This window comes from Papaver somniferum, chromosome 5 (assembly GCF_003573695.1).
Source record: "Papaver somniferum cultivar HN1 chromosome 5, ASM357369v1, whole genome shotgun sequence".
In the NCBI taxonomy this organism is placed as follows: domain Eukaryota; kingdom Viridiplantae; phylum Streptophyta; class Magnoliopsida; order Ranunculales; family Papaveraceae; genus Papaver; species Papaver somniferum.
The window spans coordinates 86,735,220-86,760,467 of record NC_039362.1 but is presented as its reverse complement, the minus strand read 5'-3'; the positions used below and the strand labels follow the sequence as shown (position 1 = coordinate 86,760,467).

The 25,248-nt window shown below is 37.3% G+C and overlaps 3 protein-coding genes across 11 annotated transcripts; all 3 read left to right on the top strand.

Annotated features, from left to right (window-relative positions):
• Positions 1–10,908: 10,908 nt before the first annotated feature.
• Positions 10,909–18,205, top strand: LOC113282111 (probable serine/threonine-protein kinase SIS8). 8 transcript variants are annotated; one of them, XM_026531047.1, is made up of 13 exons: positions 10,915–11,929; positions 12,967–13,404; positions 13,631–13,734; positions 13,903–15,233; positions 15,350–15,390; positions 15,680–15,748; positions 15,846–15,946; positions 16,632–16,710; positions 16,819–16,917; positions 17,009–17,077; positions 17,256–17,305; positions 17,414–17,590; positions 17,719–17,852. In XM_026531047.1, the coding sequence occupies exons 1-13, from the start codon at positions 11,420–11,422 to the stop codon at positions 17,723–17,725; spliced, it is 3,075 nt and encodes a 1,024-aa protein (XP_026386832.1). In that variant the 5' UTR covers positions 10,915–11,419; the 3' UTR covers positions 17,726–17,852. The 8 variants fall into 8 exon arrangements, 5 of the variants coding, with proteins under 5 accessions (XP_026386835.1, XP_026386834.1, XP_026386832.1 ...); XM_026531046.1 differs by having other exon boundaries at positions 10,921–11,929; positions 17,751–18,205; XM_026531048.1 differs by having other exon boundaries at positions 10,922–11,270; positions 17,751–18,205.
• Positions 18,206–18,447: 242 nt separating this feature from the next.
• Positions 18,448–19,968, top strand: LOC113282114 (peptidyl-prolyl cis-trans isomerase FKBP17-2, chloroplastic-like). Its single transcript, XM_026531053.1, has 2 exons — positions 18,448–18,909; positions 19,308–19,968. The coding sequence occupies exons 1-2, from the start codon at positions 18,518–18,520 to the stop codon at positions 19,705–19,707; spliced, it is 792 nt and encodes a 263-aa protein (XP_026386838.1). The 5' UTR covers positions 18,448–18,517; the 3' UTR covers positions 19,708–19,968.
• Positions 19,969–20,710: 742 nt separating this feature from the next.
• On the top strand, positions 20,711–23,937 carry LOC113282112. 2 transcript variants are annotated; one of them, XM_026531052.1, is made up of 10 exons: positions 20,711–20,872; positions 20,961–21,030; positions 21,631–21,698; positions 21,894–21,955; positions 22,366–22,447; positions 22,600–22,833; positions 22,934–23,062; positions 23,157–23,218; positions 23,311–23,427; positions 23,600–23,937. In XM_026531052.1, coding segments are annotated over exons 1-10 (876 nt in total). In that variant the 5' UTR covers positions 20,711–20,821; the 3' UTR covers positions 23,601–23,937. The 2 variants fall into 2 exon arrangements, with proteins under 2 accessions (XP_026386837.1, XP_026386836.1); XM_026531051.1 differs by having other exon boundaries at positions 23,592–23,937.
• Positions 23,938–25,248: the final 1,311 nt, after the last annotated feature.

Here is a 25,248-nt window from a genome sequence, read left to right as displayed (position 1 = left end):
AAACCTAATCCCCACACCCCCTGTGTGATACTAGTTGCGTACTAGAGTCGATTCTCCTTTAACCTAGGTTTTTTTTCTAAAACCATTATAGGTAAACGACTTTAAGACTTCATTGGGATTATGAAGCCAAACCCAACTATTTTCTCTGTAGTTGTGTGTTTTGATCTTACTTGTTCTATCCTATTGATTACTATATTCTCTAAGATTGGCTCGAGATTTATCTCCGATAGATATAAAAAGCAATCACAAAGCTCTTCGTCTCATTCTTTGTGATCCCACAATAACTTGTTCTACTACCATATAATTAAGTTATTGTGAGGTGATTGATATTTCTAGGATGTTCTTAGGGAATATAAGACCGGATTATCAATTATTTCCTATTCACCTTGATTTATTAAAAGACGAAACAAAAACTTCGTAGGTATTTCTGTGGGAGACAGATTTATCTATCAGAATAGACTTTTTATGGGAGATAAATTTGTTTATAAAGTCTTCGACTTTGGGACATAGCAACTCTTAGTTGTGGGTGAGATCAGCTAAGGGAATCAAGTGCTTAGAGTTCTGTTGGGATTCAGAGGTGTAAGGAACGCGACTGTACCTTAATCGGTGTGAGACTTGGTTCGGGCTCAACTAGATTCCAGTCCGAAGTTAACTTGTAGTATGCTAGTTCCTGTAGCGGCTTAATACAGTGTGGTGTTCAAAACTGGACTAGGTCCCGGGGTTTTTCTGCATTTGTGGTTTCCTCGTTAACAAAACTTCCGGTGTCTGCGTTATTTATTTTTCGCATTATATTTGTTTATATAATTGAAATATCACAGGATGTGCGTAGTTCAATCAATTGGTAAATCCAACCTTTGGTTGTTGATGAAATTGATTGACACTTGAACGTTGGTTTTTTATACCGTTCAAGTTATTTCTCATATCAACCGGGCTCACAGATTTCTATCTGTTCGATTGCAGATTGTATTGAGAAATTGAGATATAACTCTTGGACATATTTCCTCGATTGAGTCTGACTGTCTAGTTGATTCTCTTGGAGTTATATTGGAGTTAGCTCATACATATTTCCGAATGAAATATTGGGTGTGGTTGTTATACCCCCGCTTTTTCAGTAATACTATACTAAAATTAATCTAATATTTATAGTTTTCATCAAAAGTAAAGGGTAAAACAAGAAAGAGTACGGATATTGTAAAACTCGTACAATTTTTTTAATCTAAGAGATTTTAATTCTCTGCTTATATAACTTGGACGGAGGGAGTATATATAAATTGTCAATTTAATTAAGTAAAAGCTTACTAGGATTTTTTTTTTTTAAGCAAGAAAATTTTCATTGAAACTTAAGAGGGTAAACCCTTCATCTCTAACAAGAGTTGAGATTGAATACAACTAGGAGGATTGTCAGCTCATTCCTTTGTGAGCTGCTCATTTCGAGCAACCTTAGAAAGAATGTCTGCAATCTTATTTTGTTCCTTAGGAACATAATAACACTTTCAATTCTTATTGTTTTAAAAACAGTAAATAACATCTCTAATGAACTGATGAAACAACCAATTTAGATGGAACTGTCCTCTTTGAATAGCTTCCACTATGATCCTTGAGTCAGTTTCAAAATTCACCACTTCTAACTTCAGCTTCTGAGCCCATTGAACAGCTTCCTAAAGAGCTTTTCCTTCTACATGTTCAGGACTTAGTGAATCTGCAAGATGACTGCGTTTAGCTACTCTTGTTCACCTGCAAAATTATGTAATATTATACTAGTACCACCTTTTTTAGTGATAATATCAAAAGAGCCATCAAAATTAAGAGTTAAAGTGCCAATTCTTGGAGGAATCCATTTGGGATGGATTCTAGTATCTGTAGATATCAGCTTGCTAGTTTTCTTGGCAATCAGGGTAGATTGTTTTATGTATAAATTAGTAATTCTGACAATCAGCTGATGGGGGGATAACATCTTGTCCTCAAAAAATTTTGTGCATCTTTCCTGCCATAAAGTCCATGCAACAGTTTCTCTCTTGATCATCTCTTTTGAACTAATGGCTTTTGTTAGAGCACTGCTCGGTCGAACTCGCATGCGTTGCTATCTCAAGCATGTTTGTCAATGTTAGTGATCAAAACTATAAGTCTTGATTTCTAGCCTATTTATAGATGTCTCAGACTAAGACATAGATTGTATAGTTGAGCTTAGACTTCACGATGTTCATCATTTGAAGAAGAAGAACTACTAAGGGGAGCTTGTGGAACTTCATCGACAAAAGGTATGTGGAGACTTAAACTCATCTATCACTTGGAAAGTATATTTCTACTCTATCTCCTATATTGAGACATAAGTCGTATTACGATGTAGTTTTCTATATACACATTTGAGATTTCGAGCTGAGTTTATCTCGCTTACATATTTCTCGAAATATGTGTTGGCAAGATTTCGCTTCGACCAAGTTCATCTTGTATCATGTGAAAATTACTGAGTAACATCTTACATGGTTTGTGTGATACAATCATTTGGTGTTGTCTTGGAATGTTTCGTTATGATTATTTCAATAACTTGAAAATTGCTTTGATGCTAATAGTGTGTGAAAACGGCTATTGTCATCCTCTAAGAAAGTTTCAATGATTGAAATAAGAGTTTAGAACACTTAACCATTATTGGATATGTCATGTTGTACACTCTTGCACATATGTAATCCATGTTCGGGAACCATAGTATGCGCACCCGTTTGCGTACCTGTTGGTTTGAGAAATCCGGGAACCTAAGTATGCGTACCCGTTTGCGTACTGACGTACAGGTTCATGTCCGAGAATTTCTGTTGGGATTGAAAGGTCGCGTACCCGTTTGCGTATTGGCGAAACCCAATCTTAGTGCGGGTATTTCAAGTATGTGTACCCGTTTGCATATTTGAAGGTTAAAGTTCTAAAACCGGTTATGAACATGAACATAAATATTTATATAATAAGGAACGCAATCTTTGCAAACCGTGGCTATAATGTTCATGATTGATTCGAGTGAATCAAACCAATTTTTCTTCAATTGTGTTCTTGTATAATTCTATGAGAATATAGCAATTGAACAACTCTTTTAACTAGTTTCATTTGAGTCATTTGAACTAGTTATGTTAAGATGAATAAGATTGATATGAGAGTAATCATATGGCTAATCTCAGTTAACTATTTGTGAACCAACATGGTGTACACGTTTGGGTACAGTTACATAAACCTAAATGAAGGTACATTTCATTTGTGTGTAACAAGCTAAGTTCGATCTAACGGTTGAAAGATATTAGCTTGGTTGAATCGGGTTTTTCATCTAACGGTGAATATTGAATGCTTTGTTACCAAGGTAACTTGGATTGCAAACCCTGACTTGAAAACTATATAAAGGAGAACTCCAGCAACTGGGAAAACTAATCCCCACACCTCATGTGTGTTACTAGTTGCATAAATTAGAGTCGATTCTCCTTTAACCTTAAGTTTCTATCGAGACCCTGTAGGTTAACGACTTGAAAGACTTCATTGGGATTGTGAAGCCAGACCCAACTGTTTTCTTTGAAGTTGCGTGTTCTGATCTTGCTGGCAGGCCTCGAAAGGGTATAGAAATTATCCCCGGCCAAAAACTTGGTGGGCCCGGAGATATGTATAAAATTAAGCGCAATAAAACGGGGGCCTACAGTAATACCGCAAGTGCACGGTCGTCAGTTGTAGCTCGTGCAAGTACGGGTCGATCCACAAAGATCGGGTGTGTTTTGGAAGTGTTTTAGCTAATTGGGTTCCTAAATTGTTGTTGGGTTTTGAAGCCTTTTGGCTTAAATTGGGCTTTGAGTGCTAATGGGTTTGTTCACAATAAAAGGAACTGAGCATGGGCTCAGTTTGGTCTTTGAAGTGCAAATGGGCTTAGGCCTTAAACTTAGGCTTTTGATTAAGCCTGAATTGGATTGGGCCTTAATGAATTTGGGCTTTGGTCTTAAACAACTGGGCTTTGGTTAAGCCCACAGTTGACTGAATTGGGCTTCAGTTTGAATTGAGCTTTGGACTTGATAGTGGACCAGATTGGGCTCAGCTGGCTTTGGCAGTGAACTGAGCTTTGGGCTCAGCAGCAGCAGGCAGGAAAAAGAAGGCAGCAGCTTGGCAGCAGCAACAGAAGTGCTGCAGGGCAAGTGCAAGAGAAACAGCAACTGCAGAGCAAAAGCAACAGCAGCTGCAGAGGGAGGCATAGAAGGCAATGCAGCAGCTGTACACATGGCCAAGAAAAGAAAGCAGTATTGCAGCACAAGACAATGCAAGTAGCAGCAAGAACAGCAAGACAGAGGCAAATGCACAGCAAGGCCAAGGAAACAACAGCAGTAGGGGAAGCAACAAGAAAACAAGTAGTGGGTAACTAACAGGGCAGCAACAGGGAAGACACAACAGCAACAGAAAACAACACAAGATGAACCAAGGCCTAAGCCAAGGGCAGGGGTGATAAAGAAACTGAAATGAAGCAAGGCTAGGCAGAATACATGCAAACTAAAAGAATGGGAGGAAAATTAGCTTGCTCATTGTCACTAGTGAGCACTAATTTCCCCCAATGCACAATCAGCACATTGCATACAAGCATACACAGGGAATGGCAAGAAAATCAGCTTGCTTTAAGCACTGATTTCTTCCATTACACAATCAGTTCATTGCTTCAAATGTATCTAGCCTAACATTCCTTCAAATGACAGTGAATTAAACATGACACAACAATGAGGATAAACATATAAACAAACATGAACATAAGCACAACTAACAGGAGCAGAACTGAAATACTAACAGGAATTAATTTAACCTAACATGATACTTAACACATTAACAGTGAATAACACAACATCACAAACATAACAAGAGCACAGCAATTAACAAGAAACAATATTGAGAACAACATGAACTGAAATGAGCTTGTAAATTGAAAATTGAAAATTAACAGTTAACAGGACATGAGAGTCCTGGATGTGGGCTAATCCCAACATAAAGTTTCTCACACTACACCCATTCTCTATTTATAGCTCACAAACACAATTCCCCTAAATTATACAATTAGGGTTTATAGAAAAATCCCCAAATTCCAACAGTGAAATTAACTCACCTAATCTTCAAATTGACGTCGACCCATCCTTTCTCTGACTCTCCTGATGTTATCCACGCCTCCAATTGCAACTCTATTTCACCTAATTTGTCAATTTCACCTCTAGGGTTCCTGACATGGGAGAGGCGTGAAATTGAGTGATTAGGAGGACATAGAGTTGGTGAAAGGGGAAATAATGATGTGGGTTAGGGTTGTTGTGGAGAGTTGGTGGTGTTTGGTGGCGTCAGGGAGTGGTGGTGATGATGGTGGTGCGGCAGGGAAGGAGGTGGTTCTGCAGAGAGGGGGGTGATGGTGGTAGATGGGTTCGATAGAATGGGAGAAGGGGGTTGTTTGGTTAGGTGGTAGGGCTCGGGTGATAGGGTGTTAGTCGGGCGTATCGAGTTTGATGTTCTGCGTCGCTGAGTCACTGGATGCGAAGCTGGTAGTAGATCGGACGGTGATGTGAAGTGAAGCTTGTAGCGACCGTCAGATTTTTTTGATACAACGAAGTTAACGGCTCTAGATGGGGTTAGGTGTTGTAGTGTAAGGCGGAGATATCAAACGTTGATGAACAGCAAGGGAGCGACCGTTGGATTCAACTACCATCTAATCTGAAGGCTTGGAATTTCAGCGCTGTGGTGCTCGGCAGAGACTTCAGATTTTGATGCTCTATGAAGGAGCGACCGTCGGATGCTTCTGAGAACTGATCTGATGGCTGAGAACGGAGGCGCTTTTGTGTGTAGAAAATGAGGTTGTGCGCACCATTCTTCGCGGCTTCCTTGCGTAATTTCTCCCGGCTTTTCACTACTTTTCTGCTCTTTTCGCTCCGCGACTCATCCGAACTTTATTTATTACCTAAAAATGCAAAATTAATTAATAAAAATATTTATTCTTGAAAACAATGAAAATACAGAATATGGGATAAAATGTAGAATTAATGCACAAAAGATGAGTTAAATGCCAATAAAAAGGGATAAATATATACAATATTTGGCACTCATCACTTGCCCGATTCTATCGTATTGAGTTCAATTAAAATAATTGACTAGAGATTAATTTCTCTGATAGACAAGATGAAATAAATCAGAAACATCTTCGTCTCATCGTTTGTGATTCCACAATATCTTGTTTCGCAGTCAATTAAGATTATTGTGAGGTGATTGATAATCCTAGGTTGTTCTTCGGGAATATAAGACCGGTTTATCAATTGGTTCATGTTCACCTTGATTTATCAAAAGACGGAACAAAAACTCTTGGGTATTTCTGTGGGAGACATATTTATTCAATCCTATAGACTTTTATGTGTGAGAAAGATTTGTTTATCAAGTCTTCAACTTTGGGTCGTATCACCTCTTGGTTGTGAGTGAGATCAACTAAGGGAATCAAGTGCGTCGTATCCTGCTGGGATCAGAGACGTAAGGAACGCAATTTTTTTTTGAATCAGTGTGAGATTGATTATGGACCAACTACAGTCCAGTCCGAAGTTAATTGGTAGTATGCTAGAGTCTGTAGCGGCTTAATACAGTGTGGTGTTCAATCTGGACTAGGTCCCGCGGTTTTTCTGCATTTGCGGTTTCCTCGTTAACAAAAATTCTGGTGTCTGTGCTATTTCTTTTCCGCATTATATTTTGTTGTATAATTGAAATATCACAGGTTGTGCATTAAGTTCAATCAATAAGAATATCTGACCTTGGGTTTTTGATTTAAATTGATTGACACTTGAACATTGGTCTTTGGTACCGTTCAAGTTACTCCTCTTATATTCAATCGGGCTCGCAGATTTCTATTTGCTGATTGCGGATTGAATTAAGAGTTAGAGATATTAAACCCTTTGATATACTTTACTCTAGATTGAGTCTGACTGTCTAGTTGGTTCTCTAGAAAGTATATTGGAGTAAGTCCTCTCAGATTGCCAAACGAATTGTTGGGTGTGGTTGTTAGACCCCCGCATTTTCAGCTTTGCTCCTAAACTGAGTAAGCCATGAAGTAAGAATATGTTGAATAATGTCTTCTTACTCAAATTGTAATCCACTAACCCAAAACCATAAAGCTCTGGCATACTAACAGTGTAAAATAATATGTGAAGAAGTCTCTAGATCACTACTGCAAATAGGATAAGATTTATCCTTGTCATGCACAAATCTGAAGACAATTTGTCTGGTAGGAAGGATGTTCAGAAGGCATTTCCAAAGGAAATGTTTGACTCTATGGATCACTGGAAGGCTCCAAAGGGTATTAAAAGCCTCCTTACTCTCTTGTGAGCTGTTTGGAACCCCATGCTTGTCTTGATATATTTTCTTATAAGATGATCTGACAGTAAAGTGACCATTTGCCTCCAACTTCCATATTAAAGTATCCTTTTGCTGAGCATGAATAAAGATAGTATAGATTGAGAGAGCTACTTCAGGTATGAACAATTCAAACAACAAATCCATATTCCAACAATGCGCAGCAGGAGAGAATAAATCTTTAACCAGAATATATCGTGTTGGATTTACTGCATTAACCTTTGGATGGGGAGGAGAATCATAACCAGGAATCCAATCATCTGCCCAAATCCTAATTCTAGGATGTAGCCCCAAAATTAATCAACATGATCAATGCAATGATTAAAGAAGTTAGGATTGGGGAAAGAGTTTAGAGAAAATGGATGTACATCGTACATAAATTTGGGAAAAATAAATGTCTATCTTATACGGATGGTGTAGACATATATCTTCCGATACATTTCATTGGAGAAGTTATTGGGTATTTATCCTCAGACACATTTTGTCGGAAGCTCTTCACGTAGTCATGATCTTCCAATATCTCTAGGTTATACGAGTAAGTTTAGGAAACCCACGGGTCATGTGGATAAGACTCATACTTTCACGCACACAACAATAATCCAATATTTTGCGGTTTCAATCTCTAGCCTTCCTGTCACATTTCTCCTTTCTCTTCTCTCCCTTTTTCCTCTCTTTCTCAAAAGAAAAAAAAAACCTTTAAGTCGTCTTGCTCAGATTTGGTCCTTTTAGACCAGATCTGAGCAAGAATTCTTTTTTCTTTCAAAGTTTTTGGTAGTAGGTAATGAATAAGATGTTTTTACATCGTTTCTGGTGTCTTTTGACATATTTCTTCGCCGTTTTGAGGCGATTTTTCTTCGTCGTTGTGGGGCGAGTTCTTCAAATTTTAATGGTTGGTTCGTGGCTTGCTTATCTCGATTCAAAAACATCGACGATTCATCACTACATCACTTTCAAACAACATCCATGTTTGTGTTGATCGACAAATTCATGGGCAAATTACTCCTTTGTTTTATGAACATCTCTTACGAAGAAGACTACAATCTGATTAAATGGTCGGAAATCATTTTCGAGTACACCATCATCTCTCCCTTATACATAAGATGAAATTGGATATCTTTGCAGTTTGTTACTCTTTCTCTTCGCAATCTACTTGTAATTGGTGTCCTTATTTGTATTAGGGTCTTGATTATCTTATTTTTTTTGTTTTTTTTTATGTTTTTGTTATTTTTGTAAGGGAACACGTAATCACTGTTTTGATTTGAATAAATTGAAATATATTTTTTGTCCAAAAATAAAAAAACAAAAACAAAAAAACAATAATCCAATAATTAAAGACATCGGCAGAGAGTGTTGGCGGGCCCGGTAATCTTGACCAATGACCAGTTTCTGATCATATTAGCTGTTGATCATTGGCACCCGTGTGCACCATTAATCATTCTTAAATTGAGTTCAGTTATTATCGCTTAAAGGAAGTCGCCTAGACTAGAGTCATGGGCGGGAAATGGAATCTTTAGTACCAATATAGAAACCTAACTGCTAATGCCAGCAGATGATTATAGTAGGTTATCTCTTAATCAATATAATGCCAATAGTGGATAGAATCTTAAGTAATAAATAATCCCCATTAAAAGAGTTTAGCAGCTACCATTTGATGACATATCCTTTTGTTTACAGTTTCTTGGGACACACGCCTAACTGGGAACCCCAATAGAATACAAATTCCACTGTGATAGGGCACTGCCTAGGCGCGGTAGGCACCAACCGGATCGACCAGGAGGCGCCGTAATTTGTGTAAGTCACGTTGTAGACGATCCAACGGGTGAAGCTACAATCTAGCTTTCCCTGACTTAAATAAGAAAAATTGGACAAGAAGAGCCAAGTACTCCAGGAATGGAGGCTAGTCGACTCTACATTAAATTCTTGGCTCCATATCATATTTCGTCACCTTTTTGTATTATTTTTAGTATATGCATCAATGCAATTTTTGGCTCCATATTCTATTTTGTCACCTTTTTGTAGTTCATAGAAGAATCAAATATAAGATTGGAGAAAATTGGATCATTGGTGGAGTACAGATTGAATGGGATCATCCATCCTATAGTTTCTTTTTCTGAAAGAGACGGAGACTTTCTTTTTTTTTTTGTTTTTTTTGAAGAAGAATGGATGCTAATAATAACGGAAAATGGGTCATTTGTCCAAATTTTTTTAAAACATGGTTCAAATGGACGGGTAAAAATTAGTATGGGTGAAATGGACACAAAAAAATAGAAAGGATGAAACTGGATTCATCGCGGCTTAAACTTAAAAAATAGAAAGGATGAAACTGGATGCATCCTGATATAAATTAAAAATAAGAAAAAATATTTGAAAATTGGTAGGATGAACCTATTTTTATATTTTTGTCCATTTGAACAGTATCTTTTTAATTTTTGTCCATCTAAACAGTATCAAAATGTACAAGTTTTTTTCATTCAGAAATTGTTGATTTTGATTTTTTTAACCAATTTTATGTAATAATAATGTTGAGAGTAAGTGAACAATTGGACTTGTACTGCATTATCTCCCAATTTAATCTATTTATTAAGTTAATTGCCTCACTATCAAGAATGGCTTTGTAAGTATTATATTACTGGATATGGTTGATGGAAGCCAAGAAAAATTGGTCCGTGGGTTCCACCAATGCCATATAGAGAGTTGACCATTCTTGGTGCTTCATTGAGAATTTTCCATTTTCCATTCTCCATTTCCAGTTCTACTCTACATGTAGACAACAAAGGAATGGAGGTATGAGGGTTTGTTCCGCATGTAGGAAAGGCTTCCCTTGTGTCCGGTCACTTTTTATTTTTAATGATTTGGCAATAACATTTTGACTTTATTTTTTGATGAGACTTTTTCTTTTTTTTTTTCATAAGATGAGTGCAAAAATAACAAGATTTAAATTTAAAAGTTAAACCTACAAGGCATCAAAATTACTACACAGACGCACTAAGTTTTAAGAAATCACCTGTACCAGACAAAAATCATTTCTAATCGTTTAAAATTCAGTAATTTACGTTCTATATAACAATTTCCGATATGAAAACTAGGATTTTAGCTGAACACAATTTATTCGCATAGATAAAAACACAAAAAAAAAGAAGAAATACATTTTCATAATAGTTCATCATCAGACCCAAAAATAAATTATGAATAGTTGTTTTTCCCATTGGTCGAGAACAAAATTATAAATTTTACTTTTATATTTACTTTAATAATCTCATTCAAAAAATTAAATTAAATTTTTTGTATAATAAAAAACGAAATTTCAGTAAAATTTAAAAACAATGTCATAAAAAACTTTCTAATTTCAAACAAAGTAATCATAATTAAGAGTCATTATGATAACTTACACTATTTTTTTGTACTATCCATTTGATTTTTCTCCTTTTGAGAAAGGGGAAGATTAAACAACAAAAATTTCTCAAATCCTGAAAAAGTCTAAATAGAATTCAGTGTTGTTTACCACAAAATGCCAACCCATACCCAGGCAATCAGCAGCTTTGGGAGTTGCAAGCAGTTGCTTCCCTTGAATTCACAGCGCCCCCCTCTCCCACTGTACCCACTACCATCATCTATCTACCAATAGTCACTTGTTTTTTTTGGGTCCCCTCCCTCCTTTCTCAACTGTACAAAATCAAAATCATCCTTCCTTCTTGCCTTTCTTTCTTCATTTCCCCCTCAAGTGGGTCGTCCTTGATTAGGTCCCACACTCCAACTTGCCCCTCTATCTCTCGCTCTTTCCCAGTCTTTATCTCTCTCGAAAAGAAGAAAAAAAAAATGAAACACCAGCAGCAGCAGCAGCAGCAATAGCAAACTTCAACGATCGATTCCTCTCCAGCAATCCATATCTTTTTGATTTTCAGGTACACAATAGATTGATCACTTCATATTTTCGTACTAGATGTTGTTTCTGATTAAGGTTTAATGGAGATGGAAATAACTCTACTCTTCTTGTTATTACTTCCGTAACATTAAATACAACCTTGAGAAGAAGGAAGGGTTCTATAAAAGTATGAGGAACATTCTAAAGAAGTTGCATATTATGCCTAACCAATCAGAAGATAGTATTGGTTCAGTATCATCTAGAAATAGTAGTAATAGGGGTAGTAATAATAATAATAATAATGATGGTTCAACAACCAGTAAGATATCTCCATCTCATCATACCGATCAGCAGAACAAGGCATTTTCTGGTTTATCTGGTTGGTTGAATTCGGTTACTAACAGACATAATTCAAGTCCACCACCATTGAATGTTGTTGGTGGGAGAAGAGGGGAAAGTCCAATTGATACTTTGAGTATTAGTGCTTTGGATGCTGCATTGGAATCGGTAGGGCGTGATTCTGAATCGAGTAATTCCAGAGATCCTGAGGTGGAAGAGGAATACCAAATACAAATTGCATTGGAGTTGAGTGCAAGGGAGGATCCAGAAGCGGTTCAGATTGAAGCTGTTAAGCAGATTAGTTTGGGTGCCTGCCATCCTGAGAATACTCCGGCTGAAGTTATTGCTTATAGATATTGGGTTAGTTTCTCTCTTATTCTCTCCAACTTCTTAACTAAATTTCTATGTTTGATTGAAGAGGCTGCTGTCTGATCCAATACTGTGGATGTTACTATGCTTACTCAAATAAACGTAATTGTGAACACCACTAGGCTAGTCAGTTACTTACTATTAGAGCGTGACTGATGTGAACAAGCACTTGTGCTAAGAGTTCAAGCTTTTCGAGGGAGATGTAATTGTAAAACAGTGATGGTAACAAGTTTAATAGGCATGCAACAACATTTCCCTCAATGTTAAACTTGTTACTTCGCCCTACGGGTTTCCTGTTCGACGCAATGTGGACAACCTTGCTTTATAAGCTTGCCTTGTTACAGGGATTTGTAGCCGTATATATGGCAAGGGCCTACTGGTCTATTGGTAATAGATCACACAAACTCAAGTACAGCCTTTTACTGACACCGGTGATAGGAATTAGAATAACTTCCGTGATAGGGTAAGTTGATTTTAATTAGACATATGGCAGTCCAATCTTACTGAAAATGGGTAAGATGTATTAAGATTTTCTTGGATGAGCTATAAGTGTGGAAGGTGGAGTTTGTGCACTTGTCTGGTATGAAGTGATGCACCTCACTGACAAGATGTGATCTCTATCCAGATATTCAGCTTGAATCAGTTATTAGTAAAAAATTTACCCTATTTTCAAGAGTTAGCAAGAATAATGCTGAAATGCACTGGTAGTTTGAAAAATTAGAATAAGCTATTAAGTTAAACCACAGCGGTTACACTTTTCTTTATAAATTGAACTGTATATACTATGTCTACACTATGTCTGATAGATCATGTGGTTTAGGACGTAGAGATGGATTTTTTGCCTTTTATCTAATTCATATCTAACAATATCATAGCTGGTTTTCATGATTAGTGACTAGCAATCTAGTGTATATATCTATTGTCTACTAGTGAAACATAGGTTTAAGGTTTTGCAGAGGCTATTTTCTGGTACATGCATATTTCATTTCTGACCTATCTTATATCATAGATTTCTCCATTCCTTACAGAATTATAACGCCCTTGGCTATGATGACAAGATTATGGATGGTTTCTATGACTTATACGGAATATTGGCGGAGTCCACATCTGAAAAGATGCCTTCCCTTGTTGATCTTCAAGGAACACCAATGTCAGATATCATCTGCTGGGAAGCAGTGCTGGTCAATAGGGGTGCTGATGCTAACCTGTTAAAACTTGAACAGAAGGCTCTGGTAATGGCTGTACAATCAAGGTCGGAATCTTTAGGTTCCGTGGATAGTGAATTGGTGCAAGACCTTGCTTCTTTGGTCGCTGACTATATGGGTGGACCAGTTGGGGATCCAGATAATATGTTGAAAGCGTGGAAAAATCTTAGTAATCGTTTAAGGGCAAATATTGGGAGCATGGTGCTGCCTCTTGGTTCTTTAACTATTGGTTTGGCCCGTCACCGTGCACTTCTTTTTAAGGTACTTGCTTCCATTCTAATCCTCAGTCTGTTTGACCTAACCAATATTTTTAAATCACAGATTGTTGTAAGAATTGAATGATCAGATATTATTAGTTTCTGGATGAATTGAAAGTTCTTGGATACTTCGTCATCTCATGTAATCAATTATTCGGGTGTTCTTCATTTAAGAGAACAAACCGATTGCAATATCAAGAAATAATTGTTTGTTTTAAATGGAGTTGCAGGTTTTGGCTGATAGTGTTGGCATTCCTTGCTCGTTAGTGAAAGGGCGGCAATATACTGGTTCTCATGATGTGGCAATGAATGTCATAAGGCTTGATGATGGAAGGTAATACCTTCCCCTCAAGGTTTCCTTATTGTCTGCCAGGTTGGATTGGATCTTTATTTGCTTCAGCTGAGATCGTGTATTTTTGTCTATCATACAATACAAGAGGATGTAAATCTAACACCTAACAGAAGTAGTTTCTAATATGTATTCATTACGTTGATTTGACAGGGAATACATCATTGATCTGATGGCTGCCCCTGGTACATTTATCCCATCAGATGCGGCAAGTCCTCAAATAGAATGTGAACAACCGCCCTTTCCTGTTAATCCATACCTTAGAGATGTTGATTACTCTCAAATACCCTCTTCTAGCAGTGAAGTCACAACTTTAGGGGAATATTCCGAGTTTGGGAACTTGGACAAGATGTCAAGGTCTGGTAATGTAGTTCCCACAGAAAACGAATTAAGTGGTACTACAGGTGATTCAAACGAGTTAAGACATATAGAAGATCTTGGAATTGGGTCTTCACAAGAATCTTCGCACTATCTGATTAAATCCGAGGTGGAAACAAACTTGCCCGATGATTTTACAAATCCAGTGAACCTTGAGAAGGCTATTATCGTCCAAGACCTACCCAATCGGACCAATTATCCTCACATGCATGCCAGATCTCCTTCCTGGACTGAAGGCGTTAGTTCCCCTGCAGCACGGAGAATGAAAGTGAAGGATGTTTCCCAATACATGATTGATGCTGCGAAAGAAAATCCTCAATTAGCTCAAAAACTTCATGATGTATTACTCGAAAGTGGTGTTATTGCACCTCCCAACTTGTTTACTGAGGTTTATAATGAGCACGCAAATGCCATGGCTGTTGATGAGAAAAACCAAATAGAAAAGGATAATGAGAGAAGGCGGAGAGATGGTATCCGCAGAAAGGGTCAAGGAATTTTCTTGCCACCTCTTCCTTATCAAGGCACACAAGCAAAAGGAACCCCTTCCAGAGTACAACTGGAACATTTGAAGCCCATAGAGGGTTTGGGTATTAATAGTCCAACAGATTCTGAAGCATCAGCTTCATCAGGACAGGCATCTCCCCCAGTGAAATTTGCTAAACAAGTTCCAGTTGCTGCCGCTGCTGCTGCTGCAACAGCAGCTGTGGTTGCATCAACTATGGTTGTTGCTGCAGCAAAGTCAAGTATGGATTCTAAACTTGAAGATCCTGTAGCAGCTGCGGCAACTGCTACTGCTGCTGTGTTTGTTGCAACGACTGCAGCTGTTAGTAGACAGTACGAGCAATTGGAAATTTGTGCCCAATTGGCAGGTGGTGTTTCACCCTTCAACAACATGGACTGTCTAAGAGATGACGAGAATGCGGATGGTGCAGGAAATGAAACACGAGGAAGTAGTGATCGGGATCATGATGTGTCTCCTGAAGCTGAGAGAGTTTCAGATAGATCTGCAGGAAATGATAGCACACGATCTGATATTGCACTTGATGACGTTGCAGAGTGGGAAATACCGTGGGAGGAAATGGCTTTGGGTGAACGTATTGGTCTAGGTATTGATATGTTCTGTTTTCTTCTTTAAAGTTGACGCCAGAAAATGTTGTACCAGAGAAACGTCAAGAAGTTGTCATCATGTGTAACACCTCTTTGTTGGATTTTTTTTCTTCAGGATCATATGGAGAAGTATATCGTGGAGATTGGCATGGAACAGTGAGTTCTCTAGCATTTCCTACTGATGGTGGCAATTTAATATTTCTTAGAATCTGTCATCTGTGTGTTACTTTCTTAGTCTTTTCTTAATAGACTTAACTTCATAGCCTCATTTTGGTTAGGAGAAAGACCTAATTCCTTGAAATTACTAGGGAAAACTCATTATCCGATAGCGAGCCAAAGCTTCTCCGCATCAATAACTAACTAAGCCCCGCCGAAAATCATGTAACCATTTTTAATTGTTTGTTCAGAGATTTATTGACTTGACAAGCGTGATTCATTTTATTAGGAAGTTGCTGTTAAAAAGTTCCTGGACCAAGACATTTCTGGTGATGCGCTTGAAGAATTCAGAAGTGAGGTAACTCCATCACTCTCGCACTCTTTCCCAAACATAGTAATATATGTAGAACACAGAACTTTGGTTAGCAAGATCATTTGAAATTGTGCTTTTCAAGGTCCGGATTATGAAAAGACTGCGCCATCCCAATGTTGTCCTCTTCATGGGAGCTGTCACTCGTGCTCCAAATCTTTCAATCGTAACAGAATTTCTTCCTAGGTACGTTGGTTGTACATGCCTCCTTCACTGTCACTATAGAATTTCCTTGAATTCATGCTAATTATTTAGATCTTTTCTTGACAACTGTCTTATGTTCCCACTCATAATATCTGACCTGAAGTGCATGAATTGGAGCATAAATTCTCCTGGTCAACATGATTGGATACCATTGTTTTGGGTCCGTTTGCACGGCAAAATTCATGGGGTTCAATAGTGTTGATATGAATCTAGGTGTTACCCAATCTTTTCCGATCAAGGTAGTGCGACTTTACTAATCCATTTGTTAGATAGCTGACAAAAAAGAACAATCATCTAGTGTTGAGGCGTTACTAAGGGGATGACGCGGTTAATCATTTTGCATGAGACTCAAGTGGATGAACCAATTCATACCGCCATGTTTACATGTTCAAATTTTTTGCATGGATAACTCTGACTTTTGTAAATTTATATCAACTTTCTAATGAGGATGTAGATTCTCCACTATCTAAACATGGTTGTTCGACGGGTATCGTAATCCATAACCAAGTGTTGGCTTCTAATACCGACCAATTCTAACATTATCCTTGTGTGTGAAGGATATGTGAGAACAATGTCAGGGCAAGTGAAAGATAATTTAACTACTCATATAACTCTTTTGTCTATGCAGACCTGGAAACGAAACCTAATTCCTCATTATCTTCTGCAGAGGTAGTTTGTATAGGTTAATTCACCGGCCTAACAGTCAAGTAGATGAACGGAGGCGATTGAGAATGGCCCTGGATGTTGTATGATCCTATCATATAGCTTTTTACGTACTTCTACTGTCAACATAATTTCCATTGAAACTTTTTTATTTCCACTATCGATAAAACTTGTGTTATTTAAATTTTCAGGCCCGGGGAATGAATTATTTGCATAGTTGTACACCGGTTATAGTTCATCGTGATTTGAAGTCACCAAATCTTCTTGTTGATAAAAATTGGGTCGTGAAGGTAAATTTTTTCCTCACATTCAGTTCTCTGTTGCATGTAAGATATCTTTACCCGCATGACTTGCCTAAGTTGAATTGTTTCTATGATAAAGGTTTGTGATTTTGGATTATCGAGAATAAAGCACAACACATTTCTCTCTTCAAGGTCAACCGCTGGGACGGTGAGTTGTTTTTGTGCAACTTTCTTCGCTTTATTATCTCAATCCATGTAAAAATAATAATAAATAAAAAATTATAGATAAAAAAATAAATCCGTGAAGCTTATTTTATGTTCATGCTGTGATAAAATGAGAAGCTTAGTTCCATATCTCCATGATCCAGTTTTTTTTTCGTTTTCAGGCTGAATGGATGGCTCCCGAAGTATTACGAAATGAACCTTCAGATGAAAAGTATATTTGCTTCACCTCCCTGTGAATATCAGTGAACTTTCAAAAATTCTTGCACACATCCGTGGAGTTTCCAAAATATTTTCTGACAACTTGTTCGGAAATGTGCAGGTGTGATGTTTACAGCTTTGGCGTGATATTATGGGAGCTTTGTACGATGCAACAACCATGGGGAGGGATGAACCCCATGCAAGTTGTTGGAGCCGTTGGGTTTCAGCATCGTCGTCTTGACGTTCCAGATGATATGGATCCTGTGGTTGCGGATATTATACAGAAATGTTGGCAAACGTGAGTATATCTACTATTGCTTAAAAACTATAATAAGAATTCACAACAGCATTTCTGTTAACATGTACTCAGCAATGGAAAAGTCATGCGGTCAATATGGCATTACTGGAACATATTTCTGTTAACAGACTTTAATGGCTTGCTTTCGGGGACATTGTAGAAATCCCAAGTTACGACCTTCATTTGCGGAGATCATGGCAGCTTTGAAGCCATTACAGAAGCCTATTACAAATTCTCAAGTGCCTAGACCAAGAAGCAGTGGGCAGGAGAAGGTTCGCCATTCACAGGCCACAGAAGAATGAGCAACTTAAAAGTAGAACCGTGAGATTAGGAAACCCAATCTGCACGAGGACCCAGCGGCATACATATATAGCATTGACAGATAAAAGAAACACACATGACTGTCATGAAATCATTTGAGCAAATGTAAGCAAGAAAAATGAGATTGATCGAAGATCATGATCAACATATTCTTCTGGTTTGGAACCAAGCGATCTATCCATTGATTTTCATGTCTTGTATTTTTGGCTTGTTGTTGAAAAGGCCATTGTGAATATCTGTTTGTAACAATATACAGGTGACAAATTGGTTAATCAATTGTTCCAGTTGATTTTCTATCAGGTGTCAGATTTTACTGTCAGGGTCCATTTCCGGTTCGTTGGTATTACACCATCACCAGACCTCCTCATAACATTATAAGATTTCAGATGAAGTAATGAATTATGTTAAACAGAAAACAGTAAACAGGTGCCAAAACATTTGACAGCACTAGATAGGTGGGGTAAAAAGAGAATGGAGGAACACCACAGACGAGAAAATCAGAAAGATAAGGTATTTATTATTTGATAGCAGTAGTTGCCAGTTGATCTCTTACTAGTTTTATCGGTTTATCCTAAATTCTGAAACCAGATTTACTTCTTGGAGATAATGGCTATCATTTTTGGGTCTCCACCTTCAATTTCTCACCCCATCAACAGAATTCAGCACCTCTCATCATCTTCACAAACACCACCACCACAACCAGGGCCTTCTGCAACACCACCACAACCAGGGCCTTCCCCCACAACACCACAAAAACTTCAGCCTCAATCTTCATCATCTTTACGGATAAGTTCTACTGATCAACAGTCACCGCTAGCTGTAAATTCGCCGAAACAAAAACCTAGTAAAGCTGAATCTACCGATTGGATAGCATCATCATTAACAAGAAGGTTTGGACTTGGTGCTGGTCTTGCATGGGTTGGTTTTCTCGCTGTTGGCGTAATCTCCGAGCAGATCAAGACTCGCCTAGAAGTCTCAGAACAAGAAGCAAATACCAGGTCAGTTAAAATCATATTCATATATTAGACTTGCACTGCCTTCTATTTATGTTGCAACTCGAAAGAATTCCAGTATTAAAGGCTTTAGTGTTATCATTACGTAAAGAGCAACTTCAAAATTGCAAATGCGACGGTTAGCGTACAGTCACAGATGTCTCTCTAAATCCATGATTGAGTAGCTTGATAAGATCTTCAAGTTTATAAGAAACCAGGAATCTTTAAATTTCTAAATTCAAAATTCATTTGTCTAGGCCTTCACTTAAGAAAATTTTATGTTTCAAAGTAGGTATCTCTTATTCTCTTTAGTGTATGGTGTTGGTTGTTCCTGTAGGAAAAATAGTATAAGTTAATTATTACTCCTCTAAATTCAATACAACATACATTTAATCGTCTTGCAGGGACGTGGAGAAGGAGGTCGAAGTGTTGCTGCCTAATGGAATCAGGTATTACGAAATGAGAGTAGGAGGTGGTGCAACTCCAAGGCAAGGAGACCTAATTGTAATTGATCTAAAAGGAAATGTTCAAGGCAAAAATGAAGTTTTTGTGGACACATTCGAAAAAGATAAGAGACCATTGGCTCTTATAATGGGTTCAAGGCCTTATACCAGAGGAATGTGTGAAGGCATAGAATCTGTTTTAAAGACAATGAAATTAGGAGGCAAAAGAAGAGTTATGATTCCTCCTAGTTTGGGTTTTGGAGAGAATGGTGCAGAGTTTGGTGCAGGAATTCAAATCCCTCCATTTTCAACTCTCGAGTACATTGTTGAAGTCGATAAAGTTTCAATTGCACCCGCTTGATTTTTCAACTATACACCCATATACCGTACCTGTAATTTTACTTCATTTGGTAACCTCAATGAACCAAGAGTACTAGTGCAGCTTCTATCATACAGTAGTGCAACCCGAATCGGAAATGTTTAAAGTCTATATTGTAACCGATGCTATATTTCTCAGTACTTTCTTGTTCTAACAGGCATTCAAGTGCAAAAACAAAAAAGTAATACACTAAGATTGTCAGCCTTGCACAAGAACTCCATAGAAGCTTTCAGTACAACCCTATTACTTGTTTTATTTATAAATGGCAATCACAAGAACAAATGGCTTCTTTTATTTATAAGTGGCAGTCACAAGAAAAAATGGCATCATTCAGAATGCTAGTGGGAGACTTTGGTAGCATACCTCCATCTCCATACTTCATTGTTTAGGCATGTGGTCCTCCCTGTGTACCTTCCAAGGACCATAGTAGAACTTTGGCCGCATAAGAGGAACTGCTTCTCCTGGATGCTCCTCTTCCCAATATTTCTCCTTATAAAGTTGTTCAGTGAATGCAGAACCAATAACTCCAGTATAAAATGCAGCAACATAGATCATAATAAGTGGTTTAAAAGATTTAGGTCTTCTATATGGATCAATCATATCCCATACAAGTGTTTTCTCCCATTTCGAATACACATGTTCTGAATATTTCGTCCATAGATATGTAGACATGATGATTCTGAGATTCTCTTCCCCAAATGGAAGAACTAGGGTTTTTGGAAATCTGGGAGGTGGTTTAGGTTTTTGAGTTGTAATTGAAACTGACTGAAGTCTCTGAACTTGGTAAATCTACTAGTTCAGGATTTTATGGTAAATAGAAGCAGGCCGAGTTAAATCGGACAGATTCAACTGATAAGAAGTAAGTACTGTATACACACTTTTGAAAGCGAGTGATTATTAGAAAGAAGAAGGTGGTTCGTGGACAGCCAAGCCTAGACAAACGAGTCGTGTTTAAATATACTCCACACATCAGTCAACAAGCAAAGCACAAATATGATTTTTCAAAGTGGGCGAAAGAGTTGAAATTCCTGTTTAAAAACATCCCCCATAATAATTTACCCTCCAAATTCAGTTTCGGTCTATAAAAAAAACTAAAATGGGAACAGTTCTTGATTCCCATTTCTTAGCTCTCACAGCTCTTGTTACAGTAAGTATATATAACTCTTGGCTCTCTATCTCTCTGTTTAGTTAGTGAAAGAATAGTAGTACTGACTATGTGTTTGTGAAATTGACAGGTGGGTTATCAGTTCATATTCTTCATAATCACAGCTCTTTTGAAGTTTGATAAAATCACTGATTTTGCTGGTAAGTTTCATCTTCTTTGAAGTTATTTTGGAATATATAATGTTAAAATTAAAATGAGTCTTACAGCACAGTTTTTCTTTTATTTTCTTTGGGATAAGGTGGTTAAGATTTCGTAGGATTTGCTTAAAAACACAAAATCTTTGTAAAAGTTTGAGGGTTCTTGCTGCCTGCTATACTGAATTCAATGTTGGGAACATGGGCACAATTAATTTAGTGTGGACTCTGCGGAATAGAACTCAATTTCCCCATGGTTGGGAGCAAATTGGATGTACTTTGTATTCCAGCGGCTGATGACGTTAGGAACTTATTTCAAGTAGGATTCTAAGGAGGTGTGAGACTTGATTTGTGTTGTTAGGGGAGGCCTTAGATATAGTCATACAGATAGATCGCGTGGTTTCCAAGTCAAGTTCTCAATGAAAAAATTCAATTGCTATCTTATTTAGTTGTACTTGCACTCGTAGTATACCAAGTTTTAAGTGTGATACAACATGGATAAAAATTTGTATTATATCGGAAAACTTAAACCGCTCTTATAAATCAATTTATCGTTCGTTTTACTAATCATTTTTGGGGGATTATGTACTTATTTATGTCGTGCAGGAAGCACAAACTTTATTATAATTGCAGTATTGACTTTAGTTGTCAAAGGAGCATGGAATTTAAGACAGGTATAGTTCTCACCTACAGAGTTTATATGTAACCATAATGGGTTTCCCTTTAGGTTGAAAATATGAAGCATCACTTAGTGACACACCTTCACATGGTTTACACAAGATAGTTCATACATAAGTTGTCAACTCTGTGTTTTAATTCCATGATCTTTCACTGAGGTACAAATTGTCTGGATTTGCTCTACTTTTCAGATAATCTTGACGTTGTTCGTGGTGATTTGGGGCATCCGTTTGGGGTTATTTCTACTAATGAGGTAACAAGGAAATTACTTCAGGCACGAGGACATTTTCCTTCATAATTTGTTGGTGTTATGTTTCTTTGCCTGAATACTACTAGGTGCAGATTTATCTAGTTATTTGATACTTTCCATAAATCCCATGATAAAGGTTACAATTGTGCCATTTCATGTGCTTTCTATCTAAAATCGTAATGATTGGATCATATAATGGTTACGAATTTTGTCGCAACTTTCATGTGTCGTTTTGTTATTCGTAATAATTGCTTGATCTACATCTTAACAGGCGAGAACACAATGTTAAAATGATTTACAGAGTTACCATTGAATTTTGTAACTGAAATTTTGTTACATTCTGATAGTAACAACACAATTATAAATACACTCTTACCTGTGCTGCTGACAAGTGGTTTTCTGGATGTTATTAGGATCTTACAGTGGGGGGAAGATCGCCGGTTCGACGACTATCGGTCTAATATTGGCAAATTGGCAGTTTTCTGGACATTGCAGGTTATTTGATATTGGACCCTAAATAATCGCTTCATCTTATTACAATTGTGGAGTTTATTTTACTACTGAATTTTGACATTAGTTTAATTTCAATTAACCGAAAAAGATTCAACAAACCTGTTGACATGTTCTCATTGCGAGCTTTGTAACAGGCTGTGTGGGTATGGACTGTGAGTTTGCCTGTAACAGTTGTAAATGCAAGTGACAGAGATCCATCTACTCGAGCAGCAGATGTTATTGGTTGGATTCTTTGGTTAGTTGGTCTTGTGGTTGAAGCTACGGCAGATCAACAAAAACTGAAATTTAAGAATTCTCCTGAAAGCAGAGGGAAGTGGTGCAATGTTGGGGTTTGGAGTTTCTCTCGTCATCCAAATTACTTTGGAGAAGTAAGATGGCACTCATACATACACATTCACAAGTTCTTATGGACAATTTTTCATAAGAAGGTTTTATCCTTTGGGTTTTTAATTGAATTATTATTTACAGATTCTCCTTTGGTGGGGAGTTTTCATTGCTTCAACCCCCGTACTGAAGGGAGCTGAATGGCTTGTAATTTTTGGACCAATCTTCCTTACTCTTCTGCTTCTTTTCGTCAGTGGCATTCCATTACTCGAGGTACTTTTTTCAGATATGCCGCATCTTAGTTTACCATTGTAATTACAAACTGAATATTTTGATTTATCTCGCTGTGAAACACATATTTTTGTAGGAATCAGCAAATAAGAAGTTTGGTAATGTGGAAGAATACAAGCACTACAAAAGAACAACCAGGTTCGATCTAATCTAGAATGTCCTTTGATTTTGGTAATCATCGAAAGACTTAAGTAACAAATCTAATTGCTTCTATGATTTTTTTGTTCCAGCCCCCTCATTCCATTGCCACCAATATTGTATGCCAATCTGCCAGGATGGTTTAAAGCAGTATTCCTCTTTGAGTTTCCTTTTTATAATAAAAGCACTCCAGGCGAAAGATTAGGCTGGTAAGATATGGCCCCGTTGGAAATCACTATTCTGAACTACAAAAAATCATTTGCAGTTTCCAAGGAAATGGTTAATTTAGGCTTTAAACCATTTTTCTATATCTCCTTGCTTCAACTTCAATTAAATGCTTCGTGATTTTAAAAGTGCATATTGTTTCTGCAAGGGATAAAGAGAGTTTGGCGAATGATGGAGGTTCAAAGAAGGAACATTAAACGAATATGGTGAATCATAACTTGGCTGGACTGTGATTTATCTATATAATGTATGTATCACGTGTGCGTCTTTACTGACCGAATGTTAACTTAGAGCATTGTAATTGTAAGAGCACTATAAGTCTTCTGCTTTTGTTTAACGTACGTGCTGTAACTTCTTCATCCCCTGTTTCGTTGTGACACGCTTACAAGAGTTTTACACATTGTAAACCATCCTCTGAAAATTTGTAATAACACTGTTTTTTACTAGGATGTGGTTTTTTGTTTTTACTGTTCAATGTAACGATATTCAGCTTACTGCAGTCTCGTTAAGTTCTTTTATGTTCATTTAAGTAATTTACCTTTTGTGTTTGAACATAAATATTCCAATTTTGGGTGGATCTTAAAACAGCTTCACAATGGAGAGATAGAAATCACTACGCTGCAATCTTGGAACTGGAGAACAAATTCAAGATGGGATACTTATTGATGGGGAGCTGTTGGATTCAAGACTAAAAGCAAAAGCACCTGGTATACTTTGTAAATTGGAAATAGAGAAGGCTTTCCCAATGTAAGTTGGCATTGTGAGGACGGCCTACTTAAAAGTACAGGCTTTGGTGGGAAATGGAGAAAGTGGGTGAAATGGTGCCTCTCCACTGCACAATAGATTATAAAAATATAATAGATTTAACTTCTGAGCATATATGATATATTAGTTTGATTCACGAAAAAACGTAAAGGCACGTATATTTCATAAGACTTTTGCAATAATTAAACCAATAATGATTACATACTGCAGGTTCATCTTTCAACAACTCTAGAATTTAAATAAATAAATCTAAAAATTTGTAAGATGAAAATCGTTGGAAATAGCTTGTGTAATCACAATTTTGCTATACCAAACCCTAGTTATCGTTCTCAAAAGTAAGAATAAATTTTCACAAAAAGTTTCCTAGAAAAATAAGAGAAAGAAGTAATACCACATGTTTATTCAATTTCTTCATCACCGGAATCACCCATACAAGCTTGAATTTATTTCGTCCTTGATATCGGGAAATTTTGTAGCAATCACATATATTAGTTTTGCAATCTTTTACCTTGGAGTTGATCTTGCAAACATCCTTGTGCATTTGTTGAAGAAGACTCAAGCTTGTTGGATCACAAGAACCGTCAAGAGGTGAAGTAGATGCCCTTTTTGTTTTGTTCTCGTTCTTTCTCATACGTTTGAATGTACTTTCACGAACTAAAATGGGAGCTCCAATAGAGTTTCCAATGGGGCAATGTCGAATTCTCACAAATGCGTTCAATAAGACAAGGAAACCCCAATTTCTTGTTGGATAAGGTCATTGATACCATTTGATAAATAATCCATCCGCATATGTCAAGACCTTGAGTACCCACTTCAAGAAAATAAACTAACTCCGCAAAGTTACGACTCCAACGAGCATCTTCAACCATGGAGGGAAAAATGTTTGGAATACCAAATTTTCCAAAGACCTTAAAAGCCATACTAAGCTCTTCGGTAGGAAACTTCCCATCTTTCCAACCAACGCTCTTTCTACAAAGCTTGAGAGAAGTGGTTTCACAAGATGGTTTTTCTTCCTTTGGTCTTGGAAGGAGAAAATCACC